Source organism: Oryctolagus cuniculus, chromosome 1 (genome assembly GCF_964237555.1).
Source record: "Oryctolagus cuniculus chromosome 1, mOryCun1.1, whole genome shotgun sequence".
Lineage (NCBI taxonomy): Eukaryota > Metazoa > Chordata > Mammalia > Lagomorpha > Leporidae > Oryctolagus > Oryctolagus cuniculus.
In genome coordinates, this window is record NC_091432.1 from 186,924,128 (window position 1) to 186,951,720 (window position 27,593).

Here is a 27,593-nt window from a genome sequence, read left to right on the forward strand (position 1 = left end):
TTCTTCCAGCTCTAAGTGCAAGTTGTTCTCCATCTACACTCACTGGATTAATACATGCATTTTGGATTTTAAATTTTCACTGCCATTTAAACAGGTGAATATTTAATGCCTGAGGAGCAAGGTTATGAAATGTCAAAACTACTAAGCGAAGGATCTAATTTAAGAGGCAGCCAGAGAGTCTGCAATTTAAATATTTAAAGATGAAACAGGGAGTACAACACTGAACACCAATCTACTCCAAAGATAGCAATTTAAAACTTAGGTTTGCTCTGGAATTTCTCACAACCCTACAAGTGATATAATAAACAAAGACATGCAATACTGAGATACTTGAGGGGAGAAGAAGGGAGGCAGTTAAAAGCAACAAGCAAATACATGCTCCAGCCAATGGCTTCTCCAATTAATCTTTACTAATGAGATCAGACTGGGCAAGGGAGAGACAAAAATTGACTTATCAATGCCATCAGGTCTTGAAAATGAAATAATTATCAGGAATATATTGTCTCTCAAACTAACAACTCATTTCTTCATCAGCAGCAAAAACTAATCATAAATTCAAAGAATTACATATACACTAGCAACGGGTTATCAAAACAAGTTAATCAAAATACTAAGAATTTAAAGGAATAAAACATAGTATGGATAATTATTACTTTATTAAATGAACATGGCAAAGTTTAAAAATCTCAGTATCTCTCTCTCAATCGAAGTCCATAGAAATGCTTTTGTCCAAAGACAGAACTGCCCTGATTTCTGATTCATCAGCAGAAAGATCAGTGATGGAAAACATTAATACCAATGTGATATTGGCCCCTAAGTGAACAAAGTAATTCCTTCTTTTCTAAACTAAGAACTTTCGAGAAACCACCCACTGACAAGATCATCACTGAATAACTTTTATCACTTGTCCACTACTGACCTCAGATGACAAATGTTAAATCTGAAAATTGGTTACTTGCCAGTTTAGATGTTTCTGAAAAGCTCCATCCAATCTCTTCAGCTGAAAGGAGTGGGCAAGGTCATAGCTATGCCTAGTTAAACAGAGTTAATTGCTGTTCACATCAAAAAATGGAGCCTTGATGAGACTGTCTACAGAAGACACTATCACTCAATAAAAGTTAGTTCTGGCTCTAATAGGCAGCAGCAAAGGTCTTCTGACAGTATCATGGCCATACAGACAGCTGGCCACACTGGACCTTCCAGAAGAACTCAGAAGTAAAATATACAGAATGATGTGCTCTCTAACCACAATTCAGGCCAGACTTCAAAAAGGAAGCAGAATTCTTTAATCAGCTTCTAAATGCAAAACCCTACCAGAAACAGGTTTCAAACATACATCAATGCATAGGTTTATCATAGTACCAGAATAGGTTTTTTTTTTTTTTTTTTTTTTGACAGGCAGAGTGGACAGTGAGAGAGAGAGACAGAGAGAAAGGTCTTCCTTTGCCGTTGGTTCATCCTCCAATGACCGCCGCGCTGCGGCCGGCGCATCGCACTGATCCGATGGCAGGAGCCAGGTACTTATCCTGGTCTCCCATGGGGTGCAGGGCCCAAGCACTTGGGCCATCCTCCACTGCACTCCCTGGCCACAGCAGAGAGCTGGCCTGGAAGAGGGGCAACTGGGACAGAATCCGGCACCCCGACCGGGACTAGAACCCGGTGTGCCGGCGCCGCAAGGCGGAGGATTAGCCTAGTGAGCCGCGGCGCCGGCTTTTTTTTTTTTTTTTGACAGGCAGAGTGGACAGTGAGAGAGAGAGACAGAAAGAAAGGTCTTCCTTTTGCCGTTGGTTCACCCTCCAATGGCCGCTGCAGCTGGTGCGCTGTGGCTGGCGCACTGTGTTGATCCAAAGCCAGGAGCCAGGTGCTTCTCCTGGTCTCCCATGGGGTGCAGGGCCCAAGGTCTTGGGCCATCCTCCACTGCCTTCCCGGCCACAGCAGAGAGCTGGCCTGGAAGAGGGGCAACTGGGAAAGAATCCGGCGCCCCGACCGGGACTAGAACCCGGTGTGCCGTCGCCACTAGGAGGAGGATTAGCCTATTGAGCCATGGCGCCGGCCCAGAATAGGTTTTCAATAATAAAAAGCATGTTTTACAATGGTTTGGAAATCAGTGAGCTTCAAACAATAAGAAATTATGGATTCAACTCCAACAGAAGCACTGGACCGAAGAGAAATGATCACATCTAACCAGAAGGTTTAAAAAAAGATACTACAAATTAGAACAGATACTCTTAATAGATTCCAAGATAATTCCAAGATACAGAATTTAGAAAATTACATCAGAGGGAGAAAAATTACAGATACACACACCTATGGAACCTCAAATTTTATTTATACTGGATTTGTTGCATGTTTTAAGGCTAAATAATGATGGCTTTAACTCAAGTGAGTAGTCTAGGGATATCATGGGCTGCATTTGAGCATGTCACTGCTTAAAACTCCTCCAGGCTCCATGAATTTATTGGTCTTTTATGCTCAGAGTGCTGCCTACCCCCCCCCCCAACACACACACACACACACACACACTTACTTCCTTTAGTAGTTGCCCAAAACTTCCTGCTCTCTCAATTACATATGTTAAAAGAAGCTGTTCTTTCCCCTCATCTAAATTTCAGACATTCCAGGCTCTGCATCTCCTCCCTGAGTCAACACTGAATAGTACTCTTCACCTTGGCATGAATTAGGTGCCTCTTACCTATACTCATACTGTTTTATATGTCTTGTTCTCTTAAATACTGACTACACCAAAATGTATTCCTCTGTTTATCCTGTGACTGGCTTAATCACTTCCAAATAGAAACTGCCATAATCCTACTCTGTCTACATTGTTCCTAGCAGTTATTATAATGAAGATTGTTTATAATCACCTGCCAAATTTAAGTTTAGTTTTTAAATCTTCTTTAAAAATTAAGCCATAATCTGCTATATGACACAGAAAAAAATCACAGGTGATGGTACATTGTGCACAGAATAGAAAATTTCATTAAACATTTTAAAATGTGGTATCATTTCTCAAAGTGGAGATTCAAGTCCACAGAGGTAGCACAATCTTTGACAGAAGAGTATGTTGCTGGAGGTGAGATAGGGGGACCTCAATTTTGGAGCAAAAATAAAATATAGAGATTACGTAGTCAAATTTCATTATATACAAAAAAGACAACTGAGGCACAGAAAGGCCAAGTGATGAGTCCAAAGACACAGAGCAAAAGAGATGGATTTAGGTTGCAGGGTTCTTGATTCTTCATTAAGGAGTTCCCAATTATAGAATCAGCCACAACAGTGTCTTTGAAAGCAAGAAACTTTATAGCAAAATGATAGCTTTTGGAAAACAAGCAGACATTTCCAAAATATTCCAGAAAAGAGATTTGCAAGGCAGAAGCCTTAGCTTTGCTAAGGAAAATATTTTTTCTTATTTACATATAGGGAACTATGAAACACATCAAAGTAAGCCATTCTTTCAGGAAAGTTATTATATTTCTTCTTCTAGTAATTGCCTAGGCATTTAGCTATTTAAGGAAAAGCTCTCCCTCCACCCTCCTGCAAATATTAAAGAGAGGAAAATCAAACTAAGAATCATGAGACCATGGCTTCATAAAATTAGAACATGCCTACAATAATCAGAATCTCCTTGACATTAAATGCTTCTGCCTTTTTGTATTATACACCAATTATTGCAATGAGAAAACAGCAACAGGTCATTTACATAGGGAGGCTTCTCAGGCTCACTATTTTCAGGTCTTAGTGCAACATCATTAAATAAAAGAAAAGGCAGCTGCTCTTAGCTTCAACTTAAAGATGAAGCTAAGAATAAATAATGTGACAAGAATAACTAATCACATACTATTAAAGACCATACTAAAATTACTGAATAGTCACAGGAAAACAAAAATATGTATGTCATAAGACTTAGTTACTAAGAAACTAATAATAAATTACAAGCATGACAAATTGATTACCTTTTTCACATGTCTGCAAAACCACACTGAGCATGTTTTTGAAAATGCCACCCAGTTTCATCCATGTGTATCAATTAAATGAGGGTCACCAAGCAGGCTGCCCCAAGAAACACTCATTTCTATTAAGATATCACAGCTAGGAGGCTGGCATGGAGGCTTAGCAGGTTAAGCCTCCGCCTGTGATACTAGCATCCCATATATGTACTGGTTTGAGACCCAGCTGCTCTACTTCTGATCTCTCCCTCTCTCCCTGCCCCAACTCTGCCTTTCAACTAAATACAAAATAAATCTTAAGAAAAAAGCTAGTAGATAATTTCTGCTCTGTTATTGTTGTGTTGCTTGGCTATAGTACACAGTTGCTTCAACAAGGACTTCTCCCGGTGATAAAGGCAAACAAGGAATACTGCAGATGATAAAGGTATTTTCAGAATGCAACTTAGAAAAACCACAAGTATCTTCTAAATTCTTCAGTATCTCCGCACATGAAAAACAACAAAAAATAAAACACAAGTTCAACAATGATGGTGGATATGGTACCTGAGACAGCGCTGGTAGAAAAATCATCCGAGGTCTAAGGGGGAATCTGTCAATTAAAATGCTTCACAAAGCATTTCCAAACTCACACCTTCACTTAACTCAGTTTTAGAAAGTGACCATACTAAAGTGGAATTTAAGAAAAAACGAGTGTTTCACCTGTACCCACCAGAGACTCCAGATCTATCTATTACTATTATTATTATTCATTTATTTAAAAGCAGAGTTACAGAGAGAAGGAGAGACAGAAAGGTCTTGAATGCATTGGATCACTTCCCAAATGGCCGCCAACAGCCAGAGCTGGGCCAGTCCAAAGCCAGGAGCCTCTTCCATGTCTCTCACGTGGGTGCAGGGGCCCAAGGAGCTTCACTGCTTTCCCAGGTCACAAGCAGAGAGCTAGATTGGAAAAGGAGCAGCTGGGACACGAACTGGTGTTCATATGGGATGCTGGTGCCGCAGGTGGAGGCTTAGCTTACTATACCATAGTACCTGCCCCCGTATCTACTTTTTTGAAGAAGTTTTCAGTAGCAGTTAAAAAAATCTAGGGGGCCAGGGCTGTGGTGGAGCAGGTAAAGCAGCATCATGCAGTGCCAGAATCCCGTAGGGGTGTCGGTTCAAGTCCTGGCTGCTTCACTTGCAGTCCAGCTCTCTGCTATGGCCTGGGAAAGCAGTAGAAGACGGAGGAAGCTCCTGGTTCCTGGCTTCAGATCAGCGTAGCTCCGGCCGTTGCAGCCAACTGGAGAGTGAACCAGCGGATGGAAGACCTTTCCGCCTCTCTTCCTCTCCCCCCCGCCCCCGCCCTCTCTCCCTCCTTCTCTGCCTCTCCTTCTCTCTCTGTGTGACTCTGACTTTCAAATAAATAAATAAATATTAGCGTAGCTCCGGCCATTGCAGCCAACTGGAGAATGAACCAGAGGATGGAAGACCTTTCCCCCTCTCTTCCTCTCCCCCCCGCCCCCGCCCTCTCTCCCTCCTTCTCTCTCTGTGTGACTCTGACTTTCAAATAAATAAATAAATATTAAAAAAAAAATCTAGTTCCCAGAGCCTGTATGTGGCATGGTGGGTAAGGCCACAGCCTGACACACTGGCATTCTATGTGGGCACTGGTTGGATTTCCAGCAACTCCACTTCCTATTCAGCTCCCTAATTGCCTGGGAAAGCCTCAGAAGATGGCCCAACTACTTGGGTTCTGCACCCATGTGGGAGACCTAAATGAAGCTCCTGGCTCCAGCCTGGCCCAGCCCTAGTTGTTGAGGCCATCTGGGAATGAAACGGTAGATGAAAAAGCTTTCTCTCTCTCTCTCTCTCACTGTCTAACTCTGTCAAATAAATTAAAAAAAAAAAAAAAAAAAAAAGCTTTCTCTGACTTTTAAATAAATAAAAATCTTTTTTAAAAATCTAGTCCCCTTAAAGATTAAAAATGAGAAATGAGCCCGCATTTATTTGGCCACATAATCTTTATAAATATTATGTAACACTAGTGGGTTGGAATTCAGGCAAACAGCAAGTTAGTTTAGGACTAGGTGGAAAAACCTATAAAAGGCTGAAGAGAATGCTTTATCGTGGGTGAACTTTGGCCACAAGACAGGACATTATGAAATAGTGGTCAGAAATAAAATGTCTGGACAAGTGTCCTTCAAAGTGAAGACAGAATGAAAACATAGGGCATAGAGCAACACAACACTAGGTCTAGGTCATGGCTCTGTCACCTGCCACTTAAATAACTTCGGAATAATTTCTTAAGGTCCTTTGAAGCTTCTTTCATTTGTAAAATGATGTCAGTGATATTACCGGCCTTATGGGGAGCTTCATCAGTATTGAATGGAATAATAAAACTATTACCACAGATCTGAGAACCATAAAAATGTTTCATTCATAATATGTAGATATGTATCTCATAATAACAGATAATAACAGCCTCTTACATGTAATAAGGGCTTACCGTGTGTGCCAGATTCTGTTCTATCATATACCTAATTAAGTCTATGAATTGGATATTATCATCATCCCTGGTTTATGAAAGAAAAACTCAAATTGACTGTTATCCTTGAAGTCAGAGAAGATGACACAGATAATAGGCAGACTTGGTACAGAATGATGTATGCCCCCTAAGAGAAAAAGTTCAGTTTAATAAAAGAGGCATCTTCCAAACCCATGGAAATTATTATTGAAATTCTCAAATATTCCATATATTTTTTAAGAAGATGGCAGATGAGTGTGTTGGAAAGCCTGTTCCCTGGCTGAAGTGTGAGGAAGCAGACTGTCTTACTGTCAAATGAGCAGTCAATATCCAGCATCTTATGGCCTGGGAAAGCAGAAGATGGCCCAAGGCCTTGGGTCCCCGCACCCATGTGGCAGACCTGGAAGAAGCTCCAGGCTCCTAGCTTCAGATTATCCCAGCTCTGGCTGTTGTGGCCATTTAGGGAGTGAACCAGGGAATGGAAGATCTCTATTTTTTTCTCTGCCTCTGTCTCTCTGTAACTCTACCTTTCAAATAAATAAATAAATCTTAAAAAAAAAAAAAAATCCAGCATCTTTAAGTGGACTCAGAAGAAACCAATATAATTTCTCCAATCAAACTATTACATAGTAAACCCTGCCACTTCCCCATTCTCTCTTGGAGACATCTGTTAGAACCTAAACTCAGGGCTGACGCCGCGGCTCAATAGGCTAATCCTCTGCCTGCGGTGCTGGCACACCGGGTTCTAGTCCCAGTCGGGGTGCCAGATTTTGTCCCGATTGCTCCTCTTCCAGTCCAGCTCTCTGCTGTGGCCCGGGAGTGCAGTGGAGGATGGCCCAAATCCTTGGGCCCTGCACCCCATGGAAGACCAGGAGAAGCACCTGGCTCCTGCCTTCGGATCAGCGTGGTGCACTGGCCGCAGCAGCCATTGAGGGGTGAACCAACGGAAAAGGAAGACCTTTCTCCCTGTCTCTCTCTCTCACTGTGTCCACTCTGCCTGTCCAAAAAAAAAAAAAAGAACCTAAACTCAGTAAAATATGAAATGAGAAACAGAGCATTTATAATTGGGGAAAAACTAAAGTAATAAATGAACTTCAAAGAATAATACTTAACTTCCAATTAGGGTTATCTGTAAGTTTCAGCCTGCTACATGGGTCTAAGTCATCATGCCACCAACCAGCTGTCTAATGAGTTCAATGTGATTTCCCAGTATAAAAAAATCTTGAGGTAGTAGTACAGAATATTCACATCATACCCTGCCACTAAATATGCTCTGAAGACCCTGGAGACACAGAGGAAGAAGGGAAATCTCAGCCCATAGATGTGTCTGAGGCCTCAACACTGCCAGAGCACCACCCTGCCTCAGAGATTCCTCCCAGGGTGACAGTGCTGCAATTCAAACCTTTTATGTTATTAGGTTTTTAGCTCTGAGAGGGCTGAAACTAATTCTTATATGTATGCCTATCATATGGTCCCACCTACCAAGTGGGCACTCCAATACCTGTCAAGTGGGTATGTTCCACGGCCTTGTGCCGGAGCTATCTCTGAAGTACCTCTCAGGCAAGACGATTAGAAGTTGTGATATTTGCCCAAACATCCTGGCTTCTTATGCTTCACTGGAAACAATACAGGTTAAACTGGCTTACAGAAAAATAGAGGTACTCATCCAATTCTTAGAGAGCCATTCTGCAGTAATGGCTTCTTAAGGGTTCTTTCAGGAATCTAAAACTTGTCAGGTGACATCTCCAACAAAAGTCAGACGATCTAGACAACTGTCAAAGCTATCTCCAAAAATATACTTAAGCTATAATTTGTGTAGTATTTGAATATCTAGGATGTCTAAGAGATTTAAATGTTGAGTTAGAAAGTTAACCTGAAGAGAGACTATAAACTGGTGTTAAGTAAATCAGAGCCTTTTAAGAATAAAATCCAACCAGTACTGGTTGATAGTATGTGGTAAAGAAAAAAGATTCTCATCAAGCCAGTTTTGGTAGATTTAAAATCTGAGTTTTTGCTCCTTTATATAAGGCCTGGGAGAGAGAGATGACACATGAAGACACAGGGTAAGAAACACTGCCTAGAAAAATCTCACATAAAGAGGCAGCTTTAGTTAACTCTTTTGTTTTTACAAAAGATAAAGAAGCTGATAAGCCCTTAAAATGTTCTGAATTTGACTATATTTTCAATGTATACTGATGCCTACCAGGAAGTGACAAAATTGTGACCACCCACACATGGAATGGCTTAAAAAGAAGGGGGGGGGCTTAAAAAAAAACCTGGAAAATTTCATTTTTAATTTCACTTAAAATTATAACTTTTCCTATCTTTGAGTACATAGAGCAGGCCTCCATTGCTTCTTATAAACTATATATACATATATATATCATATATACATATGACAGATACATTCCCATCAGTGGTTATATATAAATATATACATTCTGTAAGGCACGCCAAAGACAAAGATGCCTTTGCACTCAGAGACAACCACCAAAAAGTAGACAGAAAGTGCTTCTCTGTCCAAATAACTGAGCAAATCATGATGGGGTATAAGCTGCGTAAGTGGAGAGTGACATAAAGCCCAGAAGAAAGAATCAGACTGGCATACTGAAGGGCAGTGAGCAAAGCTGAGCGGGAATGAAAATGCCTTTACAACAATAGCACTGGAATAGCGAGCTGTACATTGATTCTAGAGCCCTCACATCAGGGTGTAACTTTATAAGCACAGGAGTCCCAGTCTAAATGTTGGCAAATTATCACCCCCACAGAAATGTTGCGAAAGAAGAATATGGAGCCAGTCTTCCTTTCCAATGGAGGTGGGGAAAGCAGTCAAAATTAGCCTGGTAGCAAAAAGGCTAATTTAGTTTCCACCGACAGTAAATTTCCCTTTGTTCTAAAACTACAAAAAAAAAAAAAAAAAAAAAACAGAACAAAACAAAACTGCTTCACCACTGTGTTAGTTCAGATACTCAAGTCTTCTGTGACCTACTTATACATATGGTAATGAAAACATATATAAGGATCCTATGAGAGAAACTTCATCTTGGAAAATATGTAACGATCCTACCCGTGTACATACATATTAAATACTACGGAGAGAAACTTCATCTTGGTACCATTTGTAAATATTCTCCATGAGTCCCATAGGTCATCATGGATCTCTGCAGTACACAGCAAATGTTTCTACAAGCAAACAAATCAAATAATCTACACAAAAGTCACTCCTGGACTTCCCCTTATATGCTGGGTTTTCACTGGAAGGGGAGAATGTAAAAGGTGGAGCTGGGTTTGGCCAATTTTGAAGGTTATTAATTGACAGAGGATGTACACTTCAGTTTTCAGATACAGATTTCTTCCAAGAGGTCCCAAGGCCTCTGTGCCTTCAGGGACCCCACCCTTCTAAGTGTAATGCTTTTCTTTTTCCATATTCACTTATCATACATCCAAACAATGGTCATATAAAGTAACTGCTGTCTTCCCCCCTACACAGAGACAACAAGGACAAGATTATCTCTTCTCTTGTTTTAACCCTGTTCCAACAGTCAGCAATGCTGGTTGTTACACCCTAGGAACTCAAACTGCTTACAGAATTAACTACTTACTGAATTACAGATTTCCCCATCTCCAAACCGTATTATAGTCAAAATTTTGCAGTTAAGAAAAACAAAAAACAATTCTCAGACACACTGTTAATCTTACATTATCTTACCCCTGTCCTTTTTGAGGGTAGAGGAAAAGAGGAAGGAGAGAAGAGAAAAGCACAGGTATGACAGACATTAGTAAGTTTTAAAGGTGGTGACCTTCCCTACAAGCTTGTCTTATTATGGTTTCATACAGTATAACTTGGCCCTAAAAGGAAGGAATAGCCCTTAAACACGAAATCCTCACTTTAACTAAAACCTTTAACTTAGTTTTTAAAAAAACTATTCTTCAAACATTCAAAAAAAATCCATAACAAGGAGAAGACATTGTATTTCAATAATCCCCCTTGAAATACTTTTTTTAAATTCAAAATAAAATCTAGAGTCCACATGTGTAGTGTAAGAAAGGCACACAATATCCAAGATTGTTTTGAGTGGCCTGATGGGACTCAGCTCTCAAGGATCTGACTTAGATAGCCATGTACACATAAACATAAACACAGGCAATTTAGGAAATCAACACACTTTCAAGGGTAATCTGCCTTTGGTAAGCCTCAAACAGTAAAACTGTAAACCAATTTTGAAAAAAAAAAAAGAAAAAGCGGCAGCAATAAACATTGTGGAATGCCTATGGCACGGTCTCTCCAAAAGGCTAGGATGGGAATTTAGCAGACACAGACATGCACGTACACACACACACACTAAAGGGGAAAAGGGACGTCAATTATAAACCCTCCCCATTGAGCCAATGGAAGTTTTACCTACATATATTTTATGGACTGAAATAAGTTACACAGCTATCAAAAAATTATTCAATACATAAGGGGATAACATCTGAAACATTACTGAGTGTTTTATGACTTTAAATCTACTGCGATATTTTCTTTCTCAACATGATTAGACATTAGAGAATCACCACGGAGATAGTGTTTTTTTTTTTTAAATGAACTGATTTGCAAGACTAATAGTCTCATTCAAAGACAATCCTTCATTCTTCAAATATCTATTAAACACCTGAGCTGTATATTCCCCCAAACAGCTTTAACAAAAAAAATAATTACACATTCCTAAAGCCCTTGTGTGACAGTTGTGAAGAATGTACAAGAAAAAAGTTTTTAAGCAAAAGACAGTCAAGCTTCACAGTACACAATAACAAGAGTGTTTCGAGGCATTTGTAGAACTCTTGCAGAAACTTAAAGAGGGGGCAGTACGGACAGAGACAACCACCTTTATCTTTGTTGCAAGACAAAGTCTTCTGCTTCAGATCTGCGGATGCACCTCTCTTTACCTTGAGACTCCCGCTCTGAGGTATTTAATTACACTGAATGATTTGGCAGCGGGCCCTCTCTTTGGGTCTCCCTGATTGATAGCATCAATAACATTCACTGGCTTTAATTAAACCTCCAAATAGTATCCCCTTTGCCACTTGGTAGATCAATGTCCTTTAATACAAAGTACAAAGGTAAGAGGGATGCTTTTACACCTCACCTTCACAGGTTATTTGACTTTGTGTACCAGGGTCATCTACAAACATATTTCACAATTTCCCTCAAGAACTGCTTACTGAAGAACACTAGACAAAATCCTTATTTATGAGGTTTCTTATTAATGTACTTGTGCAAATCTGAGCAAGTTCTAGTCACTAAGTCTTTTGGCAGAAGAGCATGCTTCTCTCCAGTACCGGGGCCCAATTCAGTTTACAAGTCAAAAAGTTTCTAAATTAAGGCTGCATGTAGCAAATAGGTTTTTCTTTCTTATGAAAATATTCACGTCATGTTAAATTTAAGAGTTCTTAAAATAACAGAACAAATTCCATTTACTCAGGCCCTGGGTGGAACACTGAATGAGGCTCTAGTATCCAGGTACTAGAGTTGTGGGAGTTGTGGGAAAAGGGTGTGGTTGGGAGCCTATAAATCAAATTTTTACTGAATTGCAAGAACAGCTTTTATGATCGAGGAAATCACAGGTCATCTATCTCATAACTCAACTCCCAACCTCCACACTATGGAACACCCATTTTAAATGGATGGGCCCATACTGCGAATTCTTCAAATACTCTGAGAATCAAGTAATAAATTATGTACTTGCAATGCTCAAGTATGTAATAACCTAGTAATGCTCTGAAAAATGAGCAAATTGTGTGTGTTCAGTGTGAATATGGGTGTTTGAGGGAATATACATTATTTTGTAGGTAAATCAGCATTGCATTCATTAAGCTACTCATTCACTAATATACATGAGTCAGTCCCAATCATTCAAGGTACTTTGATACAACCCACAAATGAACATCTTGTTATTCACACGCTGATTTGTTTTGAAACAAGCACCATAGGGCAGCACAAGGCAAACCATTAATGTCCACTAAACACTGGTTCTCAGGTCAGGCTACCACCTGCTTAAAAACTGCTTGCAGTGTTTTTTTTTTTTTTTTTTTTTTTTTTTTTAAGGTTTATTTTATTTATTTGAAAGAGAGAAGTCTTCCATTCGCTGGTTCACTCCCCAGAGGCCACAACGGCCAGAGCTACGCCAACCGGAAGCCAGGAGCTTCTTCGGAGTCTCCCACATGGGTGCAGAGGCCCACAGATTTGGGCCATCTTCTACTGCTTTCCCAGGCCATAGCAGAGAGCTGGATTGGAAGAGGAGCAGCCAGGACTAGAAGCGGCACCCATAAGGGATGCTGGTGCTTCAGGCCAGGGCTTTAATCTGCTGTGCCACAGCACTGACCCCTGCAGAGGTTTTGAAGATTCAATTTCCTTGGCTTTTGTGCTGCAGATGATCAGAGTTACTAAGTCTTGGGTGGGGTCCAGAAATCTTCATTTTGGGGGCCTGCACTGTGGTATAGCAGGTAAAGCCACTGCCTGAGGTGACAATCTGTGTCCCAGCTGCTCCACTTCCAATCCAGTTCCCTGATAATGTGCATGGCAAATCAGAGGAGGATGGCCCAAGTCCTTGGGCCCCTGCACCCACATGGGAGATCCGGAAGAAGCTCCTGGCTCCGGATTGGTCCAGTTCAAACTGCTGCAGCCAAGTCGGGAGTAAACTAGTAGATGGAAGAGCTAGCTCATTCTAACTCTTTCAATTAAATAAATCAATCCTTAAAAAATTCAATCTCTGCCTGTAACTCCGCTTTGCAAATACATAAATGAACTTAAAAAAGGTGAATCCAGAGAAAAATGTATCAGAAATCTTCATTCTGTCAACCAACCCACCTTGGTGATTCTGATGAACTTGAATGTTTTGACACTGCCATGTGTTCAGGGATTTAAATAGGTAATCCTTGAACTCTGGTGCTTACAAGCATTTCCTGGGGAGCTCACAGAAGTCAAAAAGCAGAGCCTTCCTCCTTTCCATCCACTGATGCTAGCTTGTGAATGAGACAAATTCTCAAGCAGCTTAAAAGGGAAGCAGAGGACTACCAATCACCAAACAAATGCAAAAATTTAAAAATAAATGAAGCCCATAAAAACCATACAAAGATACTTCCAGGAACTCAGACTGGCTAGGTGCGGTCAGCTGGGACAGGGCGCCCAGGCACCTGGCCAGCCTGCAAGAAGGCCGCTGTGCATGATGCTGTGAAGTCAGAGCCGCTCTCAAGGACTCCACAGTCTTTTTAGGAAAGGGAATAAGGTCATCATTCGATGAAAGCAGGCAAACTTCTAAAGACAGCCATTTCACAAAACTCATGGAAATGAAAGCTGCTTCTGCATTACCAGTTTCCAGGACTACACAGGTTCTCTGCTTTTCCTTGACCTTCCTGTAAGTAACCCACAGGCCACTTCAAGACTCATTAGCAACCCCAGAACCTGTGCAGGGGGCAGTAAACTTCTCAATCCCCTGGGAGGAGGAACTTTAAACTAATGACCCAAACCTAGCATATTAGCACGAATGATTGCCTTTCCTCTCAAAATCCATTTCTCCACAACACAGAGTAACCACAAAAACGCTACAACCTCCAACAAAATTAAAACAAAAAACTAAGCTTTGTGACTGCACTCTCCCGAGCAAAAAGTACGTTTTTTCTATAGTTCCTCCTGTACTAGATTTTTAAAATACAACTTTAACACAGGGAAAGGAATACTGAGAAACAACATAATGTTCTTGATCTTTCCTTTCACAAGCCAGCACAAGTGCCGTCTACATTTATACTAGTAACACTCATAGTATTTGTGTAGACTGGGACCATCTACATCACTATATAACTAAGGAAACCAGATCAAGAAAGCAAGAACAGAACACAAATCCAGAACTTACCGATTTCAAGTCTGACTGCAACATTCAAGTAAGAGTGTCAAGTCAAATGGTGAGAGAAAAGGCAATCAAGTATCTCATTTCCTGTGCTATTTTCAAAATCTAGCCCTCTTTTTCTCTCTGCTTGCCCATAAGCAGCATGGCAAGAAACTTCTAGAAATAAAAGCTCCTCAAGTAATTCTGAGATAGTACTGTGGCTGAGAACTGATGCTAAAAGATAATGAATGGAAAGTCTGGCAGAAGCAAGAATAAAAGAAAATTGACCATTCATTCTTGAGAGTCTACACAGATCTAAAGACAGTGCTGCGTTAATGCACTTTCCCGTATTTTTCAAAATACTATCTAATAAGACTTTCAAGAATTGTCCATAAAAACGTTCTTGAAGAACGCAGTTTCCCACAAAACGGACTGACAAAATTTCTATAATAATCCTTTCACTGTTCAATTACAATTGAAATAACCAAGGCAATATTAACTCACTTAGCTGCTAGCTATGACCTCCAGACACCAGTTTTCTTCTGAGACTCAAGGTCTATCACAATTGCTCAGTGTGAGAAACAGTAAAGCTCTTCTACCCTTCAAGACGGAGACACCTCCACTCCCTCACATGTCACAAAGATCTCAAGACATTAAAAAGGTCCACCAGAGTATATTCAGTTCATTTACAACATTATCTACAACCTAATTCTAAACAGAACATGTTAACCTAAGTATCAGGAGATGAACAGAGAACAAAAAATAATGTTTCTGGTGCCCGTAGTGCTAACAGTTACATCATTTTCAACAAGTCCCATCACCTGAGCTTGACCTCAGTGGTCAAAAGTAGTGGCCTAACACAGATGACTATTGTTTTACATAAATCCAAACAAGTAAAAAGGCCAGAGTCCACTGCAAGGAACTGAAAGCTCCATGCAAAACACCCATGTTCATATACTCTCTTAAGCTAGCAGTGGAGAGCACACTGCAGCTAAACTAAGCAAGCAACACTTTTCCTGGCTCGTAAATGGAAAAAAAGCCCCACTTTATCTTCTTCTTCAACAGCAGAAAAGTAAAACAAGAGCTAAAGATGCTTTTGTAGCTGCATGCTTATACAACAGGCAGGACAGGTGATGAATGGGGCCATTTTAGGTAGAAAGGTGTCCTGGCCACCCAGCTGAGTTCTGATTTATCTCGTCTCAATGCTAGCTTAGCACCCAAACCCAGACGAATTTCAACACATGCTTCTACATTTTCAGTGCCTTATTGCAGGATGCACATGGTTTGCTTGAACCTTCTCTTCCTCAGGTTTATTATTAGAAAATCAATTTTGCACTTAACACTATAGACCTGCAAACAGTTTTTCCCTTTCAAGCTGTTAATAAGAGTCATGACTAAATGACTCAAAGTTCAGGTAAAGAAAAAGTTGTCAAGTTTCAAAAATACTCTCCCTTCTCCCTGCCCCACATAATACACAGAAAAAGAGCAACAATTCCCTAAATGCATGCAAGTTTTACTTTTTTTTTTTTTTTTTTTTTTTTTTTTTGGACATGCAGAGTGGACAGTGAGAGAGAGAGACAGAGAGAAAGGTCTTTCTTTGCCGTTGGTTCACCCTCCAATGGCCGCTGCGGCCGGCGTACTGCGCTGATCCAAAGGCAGGAGCCAGGTGCTTCTTCTGGTCTCCCATGCGGGTGCAGGGCCTAAAAACCTGAGCCATCCTCCACTGCACTCCCGGGCCACAGAAGAGAGCTGGCCTGGAAGAGGGGCAACCGGGACAGAATCCGACGCCCTGACCGGGACTAGAACCCGGTGTGCCGGCGCCACAGGCGGAGGATTAGCCTATTGAGCCGCGGCGCTGGCCTGCAAGTTCTACCTCTATAGACTGCCTCTTGCCTTGCCGTAAGCACACACTCACAAGGAGTTAGCTACTTTTCACTCCAAGGAAGTCATTTATTAAAACCTGCAATCCCCCTTGTTGGTTACAGAAATGAAATGGCCAGGAATTTCTGGTACAGATCTCACTCTGTGTTAGTTTAAGCATCTTTTTTGGCCCATGATATCTCCCAGGAAGCATGCCTGAGTAACAAAATGACCAATTCCCTTCTAAGAAAGATGGGTTCAATCATGCTGAGACTCATCCACAATCACCAGCCCCTGTGGCTCACAAGCAAGAACACGCAAGAAGCATGCTGCTGACACTGCTACCAGGAACCCTGGTGCTTACCAACTGCCCTCTGTGCAGGCTCAGCCTTGCTCCACCAACTCTGGGAAAAAACCTAAGAATTAAACTCCATTCAAAGATTGACAAGTTATTGTCTTCTGAGAATTCCCTAGTGTCCTCAAAACCCTCACTGTGGAGGTAATGGGAAGGAAGAGTAACACAAGAAGTCAGAATAAGTAAGTTGGGTCCTATTGGATCCCCTGACTACACTCACTAGACCACACTAGATAAGTAAGATTTTGGAATATTTGCAAATATACAATGAGATATCTTAAGGATGGTGCTAAGTCTAAACACAAAATCCACATGTTTTATTTACACCTTACATACATAGGCTGAAAGTAGTTTTATAAAACATTCTTAATTTTGTAAATGAAACAAATTTATGGTGTAGAATTTACCACTTGTAGCATCAAGTTGGTGCTCAAAAAGGTTTGGATTTTGAAGCATTTCAGATTTCAGTCATCTGAGGGATACCCAACTTGTAAATCATTTTACAAATAAAGGTAGAAACAAATAGTTAAAAAAAGAGCCCTGACTGTTGATGAACAACTTAATACATTATCCCTCTTAGTATTTTTTTTGTTTGTTCTACTTAATACTTTTGGTTGAATTCTGTAATCAATACACAGTTATTCTTAAGTGTTGAAACTTAACTGAAAAGTGATTGCTGTTAAATATAAGAGTGGGAATAAGAGAGGGAAGAGATGTGCAATTCAGGACATGCTCAAGTTGACTTGCCTCAAACGGTAGAGTTAGAAACAAACCAGGGGATTCGAATTCAATCCCATCAAGGTGGCATGTACCAATGCCATCTCACTAGTCCCAGTGATCAATTTCTGTTCACAATTGATCATAATGATAGGACTAAGAGCCAAAGGGATCACATAAACAAGAACAGTGTCTTCAAATACTAGCTGATAGAATCAAAAAGGGAGAGAACAATCCAACATGGGAAGCGAGATACACAGCAGACTCATAGAATGGCAGATGTCCTAAACAGCACTCTGGCCTCAGAATCAGCCCTTAAGGCATGTGGATCCGGCTGAAAAGCCCATGAGAGTATTTCAGGCATGGAAAGCCAAGACACTCTGGAAAAAAAAAAAACCACCTGAAAGATCTCTGCAAGTGAGATCCCAGTGGAAAGAACAGGTCATCAAAGAAGGGAGGTACCTTTCTCTGAAGGGAGGAGAGAACTTCCACTCTGACTACGACCTTGTCTAAATATGATCAGAGTCAGTGAACTCAAAAGGCTTCCATAGCCTTGGCAACTTATGACAAGAGCCTAGGGTGATTACTGATGCCATAAACAAGTGTGTCACTTTGTTAAGTCAACAACAGGAGTCACTGTGCACTTACTCCTCATGTAGCATCTCTGTCCTAAATGTGCTGTACATTGAGATTTAATGCTATAACTAGTACTCAAACAGTATTTTTCACTCTGTGTTTCCATGTGGGTGCAAACTGTTGAAATCTTTACTTAATATATGCTAAACTGATCTTCTGTATATAAAGAAAATTGAAAATGAATCTTGATGTGAATGGAATGGGAGAGGGAGCAGGAGATGGGAGGGGTGTGGGTGGGAGGGAAGTTATGGGGGGGAAGCCATTGTAATTCATAAGCTGTACTTTGGAAATTTATATTCATTAAATAAAAGTTAAAAAAAAAGAAAAAAAGAGTTAAAAAAGAGTTTTCCAAGATCACATAGATAGTTAAATCACTTGAGCAAGGTGACTTAGCAGAGATTTCAGAATTATAGTTCTATATTCCACCTACAGATTAAGGATCAAGTTCATGGGAAACTAAAGAAAGTACAAACATGACATTTACTAACAGAAAAGAAATGCTGGGTAGGAAAAGGTATAAACTGAAGAAAAATCCAAAGCAATATAGCTCAGAATAAAGGTTTATTAGCTTTGCTTAACTGTTCTGAAACTGAACACTTCAAGGGGCATTACTATTAACAAATCATGGGGCCAGTGCTGTGGTATAGCAGGTAAAGCCACCGCCTGCAGTGCCAGCATCCCATACGGGCGCCAGTTCAAGTCCTGCCTGTCCCATTTCTGTCCAGCTCTCTGCTATGGCCTGGGAAAGCAGAAGATGGTAGACCCGGAAGAAGTTCCTGGCTCTTGGCTTCAGATTGGCACAGCTCCAGCCATTGCAGCCATTTGGGGAGGAAACCAGAGAATGGAAGATCTTCTCTATCTCTGCCTCTCTAACTCTGCCATTCAAATAAATAATAAATCTTTAAAAATAATTCACATTCTGGTGTTGGCGCCGTGGCCCACTTGGTTAATCCTCCACCTGCAGCACCGGCATCCCATATGGGCGCCGGTTCTAGTCCCAGTTGCTCCTCTTCCAGTCCAGCTCTTTGCTGTGGCCCAGGAGAGCAGTGGAGGATGGCCCAAGTGCTAGGGCCCCTGCACCTGCATGGGAGATCAGGAAGAAGCACCTGGCTCCTGGCTTCGGATCAGTGCAGCACCAGCCATGGCAGCCATTTGGGGAGTGAACCAATGGAAGGAAGACCTTTCTCTCTGTTCTCTCTCTCTGTTTATAACTCTACCTGTCAAATAAAAAAAGATCATATTCTAATTTTTATAAAATCTTTTCATGTGCTTAATAATGGTTTAGTTATTTTACTGTAATAAATTTCATATTACTGTTCAGCATTTGATAACTATTATGGAAAGGTAAATGTTAGCCTGGCCTAGCTATGCTTGAATTACCTAGGAAAAGATTTGGAGTATTTAACCAAGATCACACTTAGGCAGTTTGTCTATGCTGGCAATACTTGCAGACAGGGTCTTTTCTTTGGAGGGTTACAGAAAAGACTGTTTTCTAGGAGTATCTCCTAGCAATAATAATGAAGTTCTATTCCTCGAGATAATCGCTGCTACTTTTCCAGATAAAGGGACCCCCCCCCCTTTCTTTAAAGTTTCCTCAGCCCCCTGTTTGACGAGGGAAAGTTGGTAGAGATGCTGGGAGTCAGGCATTCGTATTTCAGTAAGCATGTGATAATTACCCATCCAGAGTACTTGGTAAGGAGAAGAGTCTACTCGTATTTTTGGAAATAAACTATTTTACTTTCTGGGGCTGGCATCACGGTGCAGTGAGTTGAGCTGGAACTCTGGCATCCCATACAGGCCCAATTTGAATCCTGGTTGCTCCGTTTCCTATCCAACTTCCTGATAATATGCCTCGGAAAGGAGTGGAGCATGGCCCAGGTACTTGAGCCTCTGCCACCCACGTGCGTGACCTGGAAGAAGCTCCGGCTCCTGGATTTGGCCTGGCCCAGCCATTTGTGGAGTGAACTGATGGATGGAAGATATTTCTCCTTTCCCATTTTCTCTCCTCCTCTGTGTAACTATGAAATAAATAAATCTTTTGAAAAAATTATTTTGCTTTCCTAATCATGAATTTTTTATTTATTTTTTAATTTTTTTTGACAGGCAGAGTGGACAGTGAGAGAGGGATAGACAGAGAGAAAGGTCTTCCTTTGCCATTGGTTCACCCTCCAATGGCTGCCACAGCCGGTGCGCTGTGGCCGTCACATCGTGCTGATCGGAAGCCAGGACCCAGGTGCTTCTCCTGGTCTCCTATGCGGGTGCAGGGCCCAAACACCTGGGCCATCCTCCACTGCACTCCCGGGCCACAGCAGAGAGCTGGCCTGGAAGAGGGGCAACCGGGACAGAATCTGGTGCCCTGACCGGGACTAGAATCCAGGGTGCCGGCGCCACAGGCGGAGGATTAGCCTATTGGGCCGTGGTGCCAGCCCTAATCATGAATTTAAATGTGACACTGTTAACCTAGACAGAAGTGTTGACTTTAAGCTAGAAACATTTCACATACTATTTATATTTTATCAATACTTATGACCTTCTTTTTAAAACGAGTGAAGAACATGAAGACTGAACACATCAGTCATAACCACTGACCTTTAAAAAGTCCACCAAATGAAGGGTCCCATGGGGCACAGAGGGCTCTTGATGAGACACGATCCCCATCCCTATCCCATCAACCATGGACATACAATGTCTGAGGCTGCCATGTTTCTCTCCCTTGGATGCCTTTACTACCCTCTTTATTATCAGAAGCTAAAAATATCTTGTACCAGTCACATTTTGTTGAATCAGTATTGGGGCAACATGGGCAGGTTGAACTAGTAATAGCTGTCTCTTGTGTAGCCTAGGAACAACATGATGCTGCCAACAAGGCCAAGTGCTGGGGCATCTTCCCAGTTAGAGAAAAGAGTGATCCTTAGAAGAAGAGACCTAGAAGCTATGAATGCTCCCATTAAAAATATATCCATTCCATCCTAACACAAAATGAATACTAAAGTTTTTCTAATTTCTAAGCCACACATTTAAAAAGTTAATATCAAACAACTCTGAACTCCAAATGCTGAACTATTATGGAATACTCCCAAGAAAAAGCATGATTAATGCTATGAGTTATGAAATTAATTATAAAAGGATCATCAAGGCAGAAATCTAGAAATTCATTAAAAAATATAGATTTCCAACACTCACCTGTGGACAACGATCTAGCAGATCTGTAATAGGACCCGGAACCTGTATCTCTAACTCACTCCCAGTGTGATATGAGGCAACCAAGTCTGGAAACAAGTGCATTAGGATCTCACAATGCCTGAGGGACCGCCTCACTCACTGCACAAATACTGAATGTATGTCAGTTATTCAACACATCATCTATTGCACAAAACCCTACTGGGCTAATGCTATTAGGAAGCCCCAGGAGAAACTACTAAATAAACCACCTTTCATGGTTCTTGATTCAGTGTTTCAATATTGCAATAACCAGGAATTTTACCAAAAAGCATACTATATGCTAGACAGCCTGGAAAAAACAGAAACCTAGATTCAAGGAGTACACAGGCATTTATATACTCTTTCATTAAATATACACTAATTTTCTGTAGTTTTTTAAAGTAAAGCATAGTGTCATGAGAGGAGTTCTGACGTAGATATCAGGAGATAAGGCTCTGAGTCCCAACTGTGTCTTCAATAGTCTGGTCTTGGCAAAATGCATGACCAAGGTCTCCATGTAGACGGGGGCAGAGAGTACTGTTTAGGCTTGAATTTTATCTCAGTCCCAAGAAGTCTTTGGTTCCCCACCGGTAAAGAATAGAGTCTAAAGGGAAAGAGGAACTTAGAGGAGTTGGAACAACCCAGCAATGCAGCAGCTGAAGGAGGGACTTTAAATTTGCTCCAAGCTAAAAATGAGTGGGAAGGGGTACACCAGGAAGTGGGAGCTACAAAGCATATGCAGAGGCTGGAATGAGATCTGCTTACAAGTGAAGAGCCAGTCCAACTACAGTGGAGAACAGCAATAGCACTGGCATCACTCCTCCAGAGATAAGCCAAATGATATGGTAAAACAGTACAGAAACATGATAGAATTTTGAGTAAGAAGTAACATGAGGAAAGTGGTGTTTTGTAAGATTAGCCTGACAGCCATCATCAGGATGAACTAGAGGATGCAAAAAGACACTAATTTATGGAATAGCATCCCAGGGAATGGATGGCTTAAATGTAGCTTCCAAAAGGTACTTAAAGCCGTGAACACTAGAGAATCCTGGCTTAAGACCTTGTTGTAAGTGCACAAAACCTATCTAATTGAAAATAAGAAGAAGAAAAAAATAGCAAGAACAAACAGGCAAAAAAGGGTGCTATATACTTTTGGAAAATGGTTTGCTTTGCCTCTCAAAGAAATCTGGGCCAAAGTGAGGATACCAGCTGTTATCTGATATTTTTGCAGGAACCAAATGGGGGCGGGGAAAGAAGTAGCCTGCTGCTTATCCATCACCACCATTGCATTTCAGAAAATCAGAAGAGAAGTAGCAGATGTCACAGCATAAAAGCCACAAGGCAGTCTTGTCCTTTCTCCCATGTACTCAACCCAAGCAGCTGGGCCCTGAACAGAGAAGACTGGATGATGGGCAGTAAGAGAGCAGCTGTCACCAGTGATCTCCTTGAAGGCCACGGCCATTTCTCCTATAGTGATCCGTTTCCCTTTATATCTACCTTCTCCTGGATCTTAGTGCAGTCAGAATGTACAGCACAAGAACCGACTCAACTAAGGATACAGCGAATGTTATTTCTGGAAGAGGAAAGGGTATTTCCCAGGATGAGCCACCTCAACCCATCCCATTTTCTTCTTAACCACAACTCAGAATATGAGAACAAAGACAAATTAGCAGAAATCTTGAAAATCAACAAAAGCAGGGAGAAGAAAGCCTGCAAAAATCTAAGTAAAAGGAAGAGCACACAAAACAGTCCAAATCTCATAAATGGACAATGCATGTCTTTTGAGTCCTCAATTACTTCTTAATCATTCTCTAAAATATTAATGTCTGACACAAACAGAAAGTATGCAGAGAAACGTGAACAATTAGAAAAGGCAGTTCAGGTTGAAAAAAAAAAAGTCAAAACAAACCTGTCTTTATTAAATTAAAGGTCTAATTTTTTTCCTCAAATTTTGATAACACTAAACCAGTTAATTTTCTAATAGAAGGGTGAATCTTTTCACGGGACATTTTTCTAGAATTGTTGGACATCCTACATCCAAGTGTACTGGGGAGGCCCTATGCAGTTAGAAAAGAGCTGGTAGGCATTTTTCTTATGGGCCAATAAATATAAAGAATGAGATGTCAAAACTACCCAGAGCTAACAAATTATCTTAACTGACAATTCTGAGAGAAGTAACTTTTAAGCACAAAGATGATCCTGCAGTCTTATATACCTGAAAAAAGAGCAGAAATCTTCCAGACAAGTCTCTAAGCAAGACGGATGCCACATTCAGCCTTGACTAACTTCCTCTCACAACTTCAGGCTGTACACTGTGCTGCTTTGTTAAATCAAGGGTAGAAAATAGGTTTCAACTTGAGTCAATTGATAGAGGCTAGCTGGAGCATGATTTTGAAAAATATTTGGGAGTCACTTCTAGATTCAATAAGAAAGAGTGCCATGACTGATTGGTGATGTCTGGGCAAGGGATGGTAAATGGATAGTACAGGTTCTAAGAACTGGCTAGAGACAACATCCCCTTTATTTCCTAAAGCAAAATAAAGATATGCTATCCACTGGATTAACTTCTTATCCAAAGAGAACCCACATAACAATTTCAATCATCCACAGAAACAGAAAAATATCAGAAAAATTACATACAAAGGTCTTGAAAAAAAAAAAAAAGCACAGGAAAAATAACCCGTGAGTCCTATAAGCTCTTTCAGCCTCCTCAAAGTAAGCTGAATCTGCCATCACCAACTATTGCCCAAGCACCAAGCAACCTGCCAACTGCTTTTCTTCGATCTATGAGTCAAGGATGATTTTTAAATAGGAAAAAATAAAAACAGTATTTTGTGACAAACATTCTATGAAAATCTGAGTGTCAGTGTTGTAAAGTGCTACTGGATCACTTCTATTCGTGTACGCAGTGACTGTGGGTGCTTCTGTGCTGCAACAGTGGCAGAGTCAGGAAGTAGTGGCCGAGCCTGCATCAGCTCACAGTTCCCCCAGAGAGTCACCGTGGCCTGTGCTGAACGAGGCTGACGACCCCGGCACTGGAAGTGGGCTCAGGCTTCCCTCAAGCTGCAGAGCAAATAATTACCTACAAGGGAAAAGGATTTAATTCGGCAGCCTTCATCAAGTATTTGTCTAAGAAAGCTGTTTAGTCCTGTTATTAATATGCGTGATTACAGACAGCATTAACCACTGAACAGTTTACCACCCCATCACCCAAAAAATACAAAACAGCTCCACTCTGTCTCCCAGAGAAGTGTTTCTACTGGCCCAAAATTAAGAGTGAAAAAAACCTACAGATAAATCTTGATTTTTTTTTAACTTCTGTTCTACATGTACATATAAAATTTTTTAGACATACTTTTATTGTTTTGGTTTGAAGTCTCAATCCATTCAGGGTGTTGATAGCTTTCTCTGCATCCTTGGGGTCAATGTAGTTCACAAAGCCATATCCCAAGCTCTGCCCTAATGAAAGGGAAGTGGAAAAAGGCATATATTAGTTCTACACATCAACAGAGATCGACTTTCATTTTGGCATATGGTCTTGTCATTAACACCAGCATATTTTCTCAGTAGTAAAAAGAACTCTCCATTAATTCTCCTAGAAATATACATGTAGTCTTTTCTTTTTTATTCATCTCCTGTCTACTATATTTGCAAGTTTAAACATCAGTTGGACTCAGCAGGCAGTGCTGTTTAAAAAACCACACATCCCCAAAGTGTTCTATCACACATGCCATGGCTCAGCCAGTGTGCCAGCAGCAAGGCAACATTCAGCTTCAGAAACTGTGGGTGAAAATCTCCACGGAGCTATTGAGAGCACTTCAAGGAGAGCACCTTTTCAGCTTTAGTTTCCTTACCCATAAAACCAGAAGACGGCAAACACCAACCAGGAACCCACCAGTGTTCTGCAAGTTGTATCCCGACAAGTTTACGGTCTTACCCAAGTACAGTTATTTCAGAGTATAGAATAAAATAGTCAAGAATCAGGTGGGTGTCTGGCACAGTGGCTACAACAACGCTGGGGACTCCTGCATCCCATACTGAAGTGCCTAGGTTCAAGTCCCAGCTCAGTTTCCTGATAATGCACCCTGAAAGGCAGCAAGTGATGGCTTCAGTGCTTGCATCCTGCCATCTACATACTAGACTCAGATTGGATTCCAGCCTCTTAGATTCAGTTTGGCCCAGCCTGGCTGTTGAGAGCATTTGGGGAGAAAACCAGCAGTTAGAATATCCATCATTCTAAAGGCAAATAAACTAGTGAAGCATCATCTGTGTATGATGCACATACTCATGTGTCACATAATGACATTTAGGTCAAGGACAGATTTATCACAAACATAACAGGGGTTCTCCATAATGGAGCTAAAAATTTCTGTGACGACAGCTCTCTTAATGTCCTAGCACAATGTATCAGGCATATGTCTGTGGTGATGCTGGTGTGGACAAACCTACTGTGCTACCAGTCCTACAGAACATAATAACTGGTAATGGTATTAAGCTCCTGTTGCTAGATCATGGATTTTCTATACTATACTTTCTATTGTATTTTAGAGTATGCTCCTACTTATAAAAAATTTTATTGTAAAATCATAGGCCCTTGTTATGCTAGCACAGTCTCATATGTTGAGTGACTGACCCATGCCAGCTAGGCTCCTATAAACACACTCTGACTAACACAATGGTAAATTTGCCCAAGGACACATTTCTCACAATGGGTCACTATCATTAAATCTGCATGGCAGAGTGTGTGTATGTATGTGTGTGTGTATGAGTGTGTGTGTATACATGCAGGGAGGGGGCAGGAAGGAGAGAGGGAGAGAGAAAGGGAGAGGGAGGGAGGGGTAGGTTTCATCAAATAAACAATTTTCTTTTTTTTTTAAGGTTTTATTTATTTAAGAGGTACAATTACAGACAGAAACAAAGGTCTTCCATCTGCTGGTTCACTCCCCAAATGGCTGCAATGGCCGGAGCTGGGCGGATCCAAAGCCAGGAGCTTCTTCCCAGTCCCCCATGTGGGTGCACAGGTCCAAGCAGAGAGCAAGATCAGCAGAGGAGCAGTCGAGACTCGAGCCAACGCCCATATGGCTGTCCCTGCAGGTGGCCACTTAGCGTACTGTGCCACAGTGCTGGCCCCAATAAACTTAATTTTCTAAAGGGAGTCTTTAGGATCTAGATGAGGAAAATATGAACATGATTTACAGTGGTGACATCTCAGCCAATGATAGTATGTGGGAAAGTAGCAAAACCAAAAACCAAAAAACAAAAAAGGTGAAAATTTGTGGAGTAGAAGCTACTTCAAAATAAGTTTTGTTGTTGTGACTCTTTTTCACCCCTGGCTCAATCTCAGAAAATAGGAGGTATTCAGCAGTTGGAATCAATGGCACATACACATAAGTAAACTCAACCCCAAAAGTCTCAACTTTTCAACTAAAGAAAAATTTCTCAATTTGAAAAGGTGACCAAAATGGGCATAATTTTAGGCCACTATAATCTAGAAAACTTTAAAGAAAGTTCTTGGGGCCAGTGGTGTAGCAGGTAAAGCCACCACCTGCAGTGCCAGCATCCCATATGGGTGCCAGTTCGAGTCCTTGGGCCCTGCACCCACATGGGAGACCCGGGAGAAGCTCCTGGCTCCAGATCGGCACAGCTCCAGCTGATGCGGACAAATGGGGAGTGAACAAGCAGATGAAGACCTCTCTTTCTCTTTCTCTGCTTCTCTTCTGTGGGTAACTCTGACTTTCCAATAAATAAATAAATTAAAAAAAAAACTTGATGCCTGAATCCCCATTCCCCCAAATTCTGACTTTATTGTTCTATTATGAAGTTCTGGTACTAGCTTTAAAAATCCTGGTGACTGTATCATACAACCAGGTTAACAAATCACTGCATAAATGATGAGAGAGAGAATACAGGCAACTCTGGGTTTCTGGGAACCCTGAGAGGGAGCCAAGTGCTGACAGTCTGGGCATGTAGAATACTCCGCAGGGAAGACTGCATTTTTGACAGCTGTACTTTTAAGATATATATATATATATGGCTGTCTTTTTCCTAAGTATCCAAGTTTTCTACCACTTCAAAGAACAGTTGACTGGCCTCCTGAATTCAGTCTCAGCCACAGCAGTATCCACTGGGGTAGGATCGCTAAGCAAAGTGAAAAGCCTGTCCTGCTTGGCTATCTCCTCTGCTGGCCTCCGAGTTTGCCTAGTATGTTGCAGGCACTCGAAGATTTGCTAAATGACTGAATGAGAAGCTTCCTGGTGTTACTCATTTGACTTTTTCACCACAATCATCACAGGAAATATCCCTTGAATGGGTCTGTGACATGATTTCCTCAGGTAACCATGGCTAGCTGTAATAATGAATCAGTCCAGTTTCTACTCCTTATAAATACTGATTCTGCTTAGACAATATTTATTGCTAAATAATCTCTCTTCCTTGAAAAAACATGTCTAATTTTACCTAGTGGCATTTAGTTTCTAATTTACCTACTGCCACCCACCCATTAGAAAGTGGCT

General features: G+C 41.1%; 1 protein-coding gene across 16 annotated transcripts in view; it reads right to left on the reverse strand.

Annotated features, from left to right (window-relative positions):
• The window catches only part of ELAVL2 (ELAV like RNA binding protein 2), a 173,399-nt gene that overhangs the window by 25,873 nt on the left and 119,933 nt on the right, over window positions 1-27,593 (reverse strand). For all 16 annotated transcript variants that reach the window (XM_051857178.2, XM_070066011.1, XM_070066010.1 and 13 more), the window contains one exon: window positions 24,437-24,540. In XM_051857178.2, the coding sequence (XP_051713138.1) occupies window positions 24,437-24,540 (104 nt within the window). The remainder of the gene's footprint in view (window positions 1-24,436; window positions 24,541-27,593) is intronic.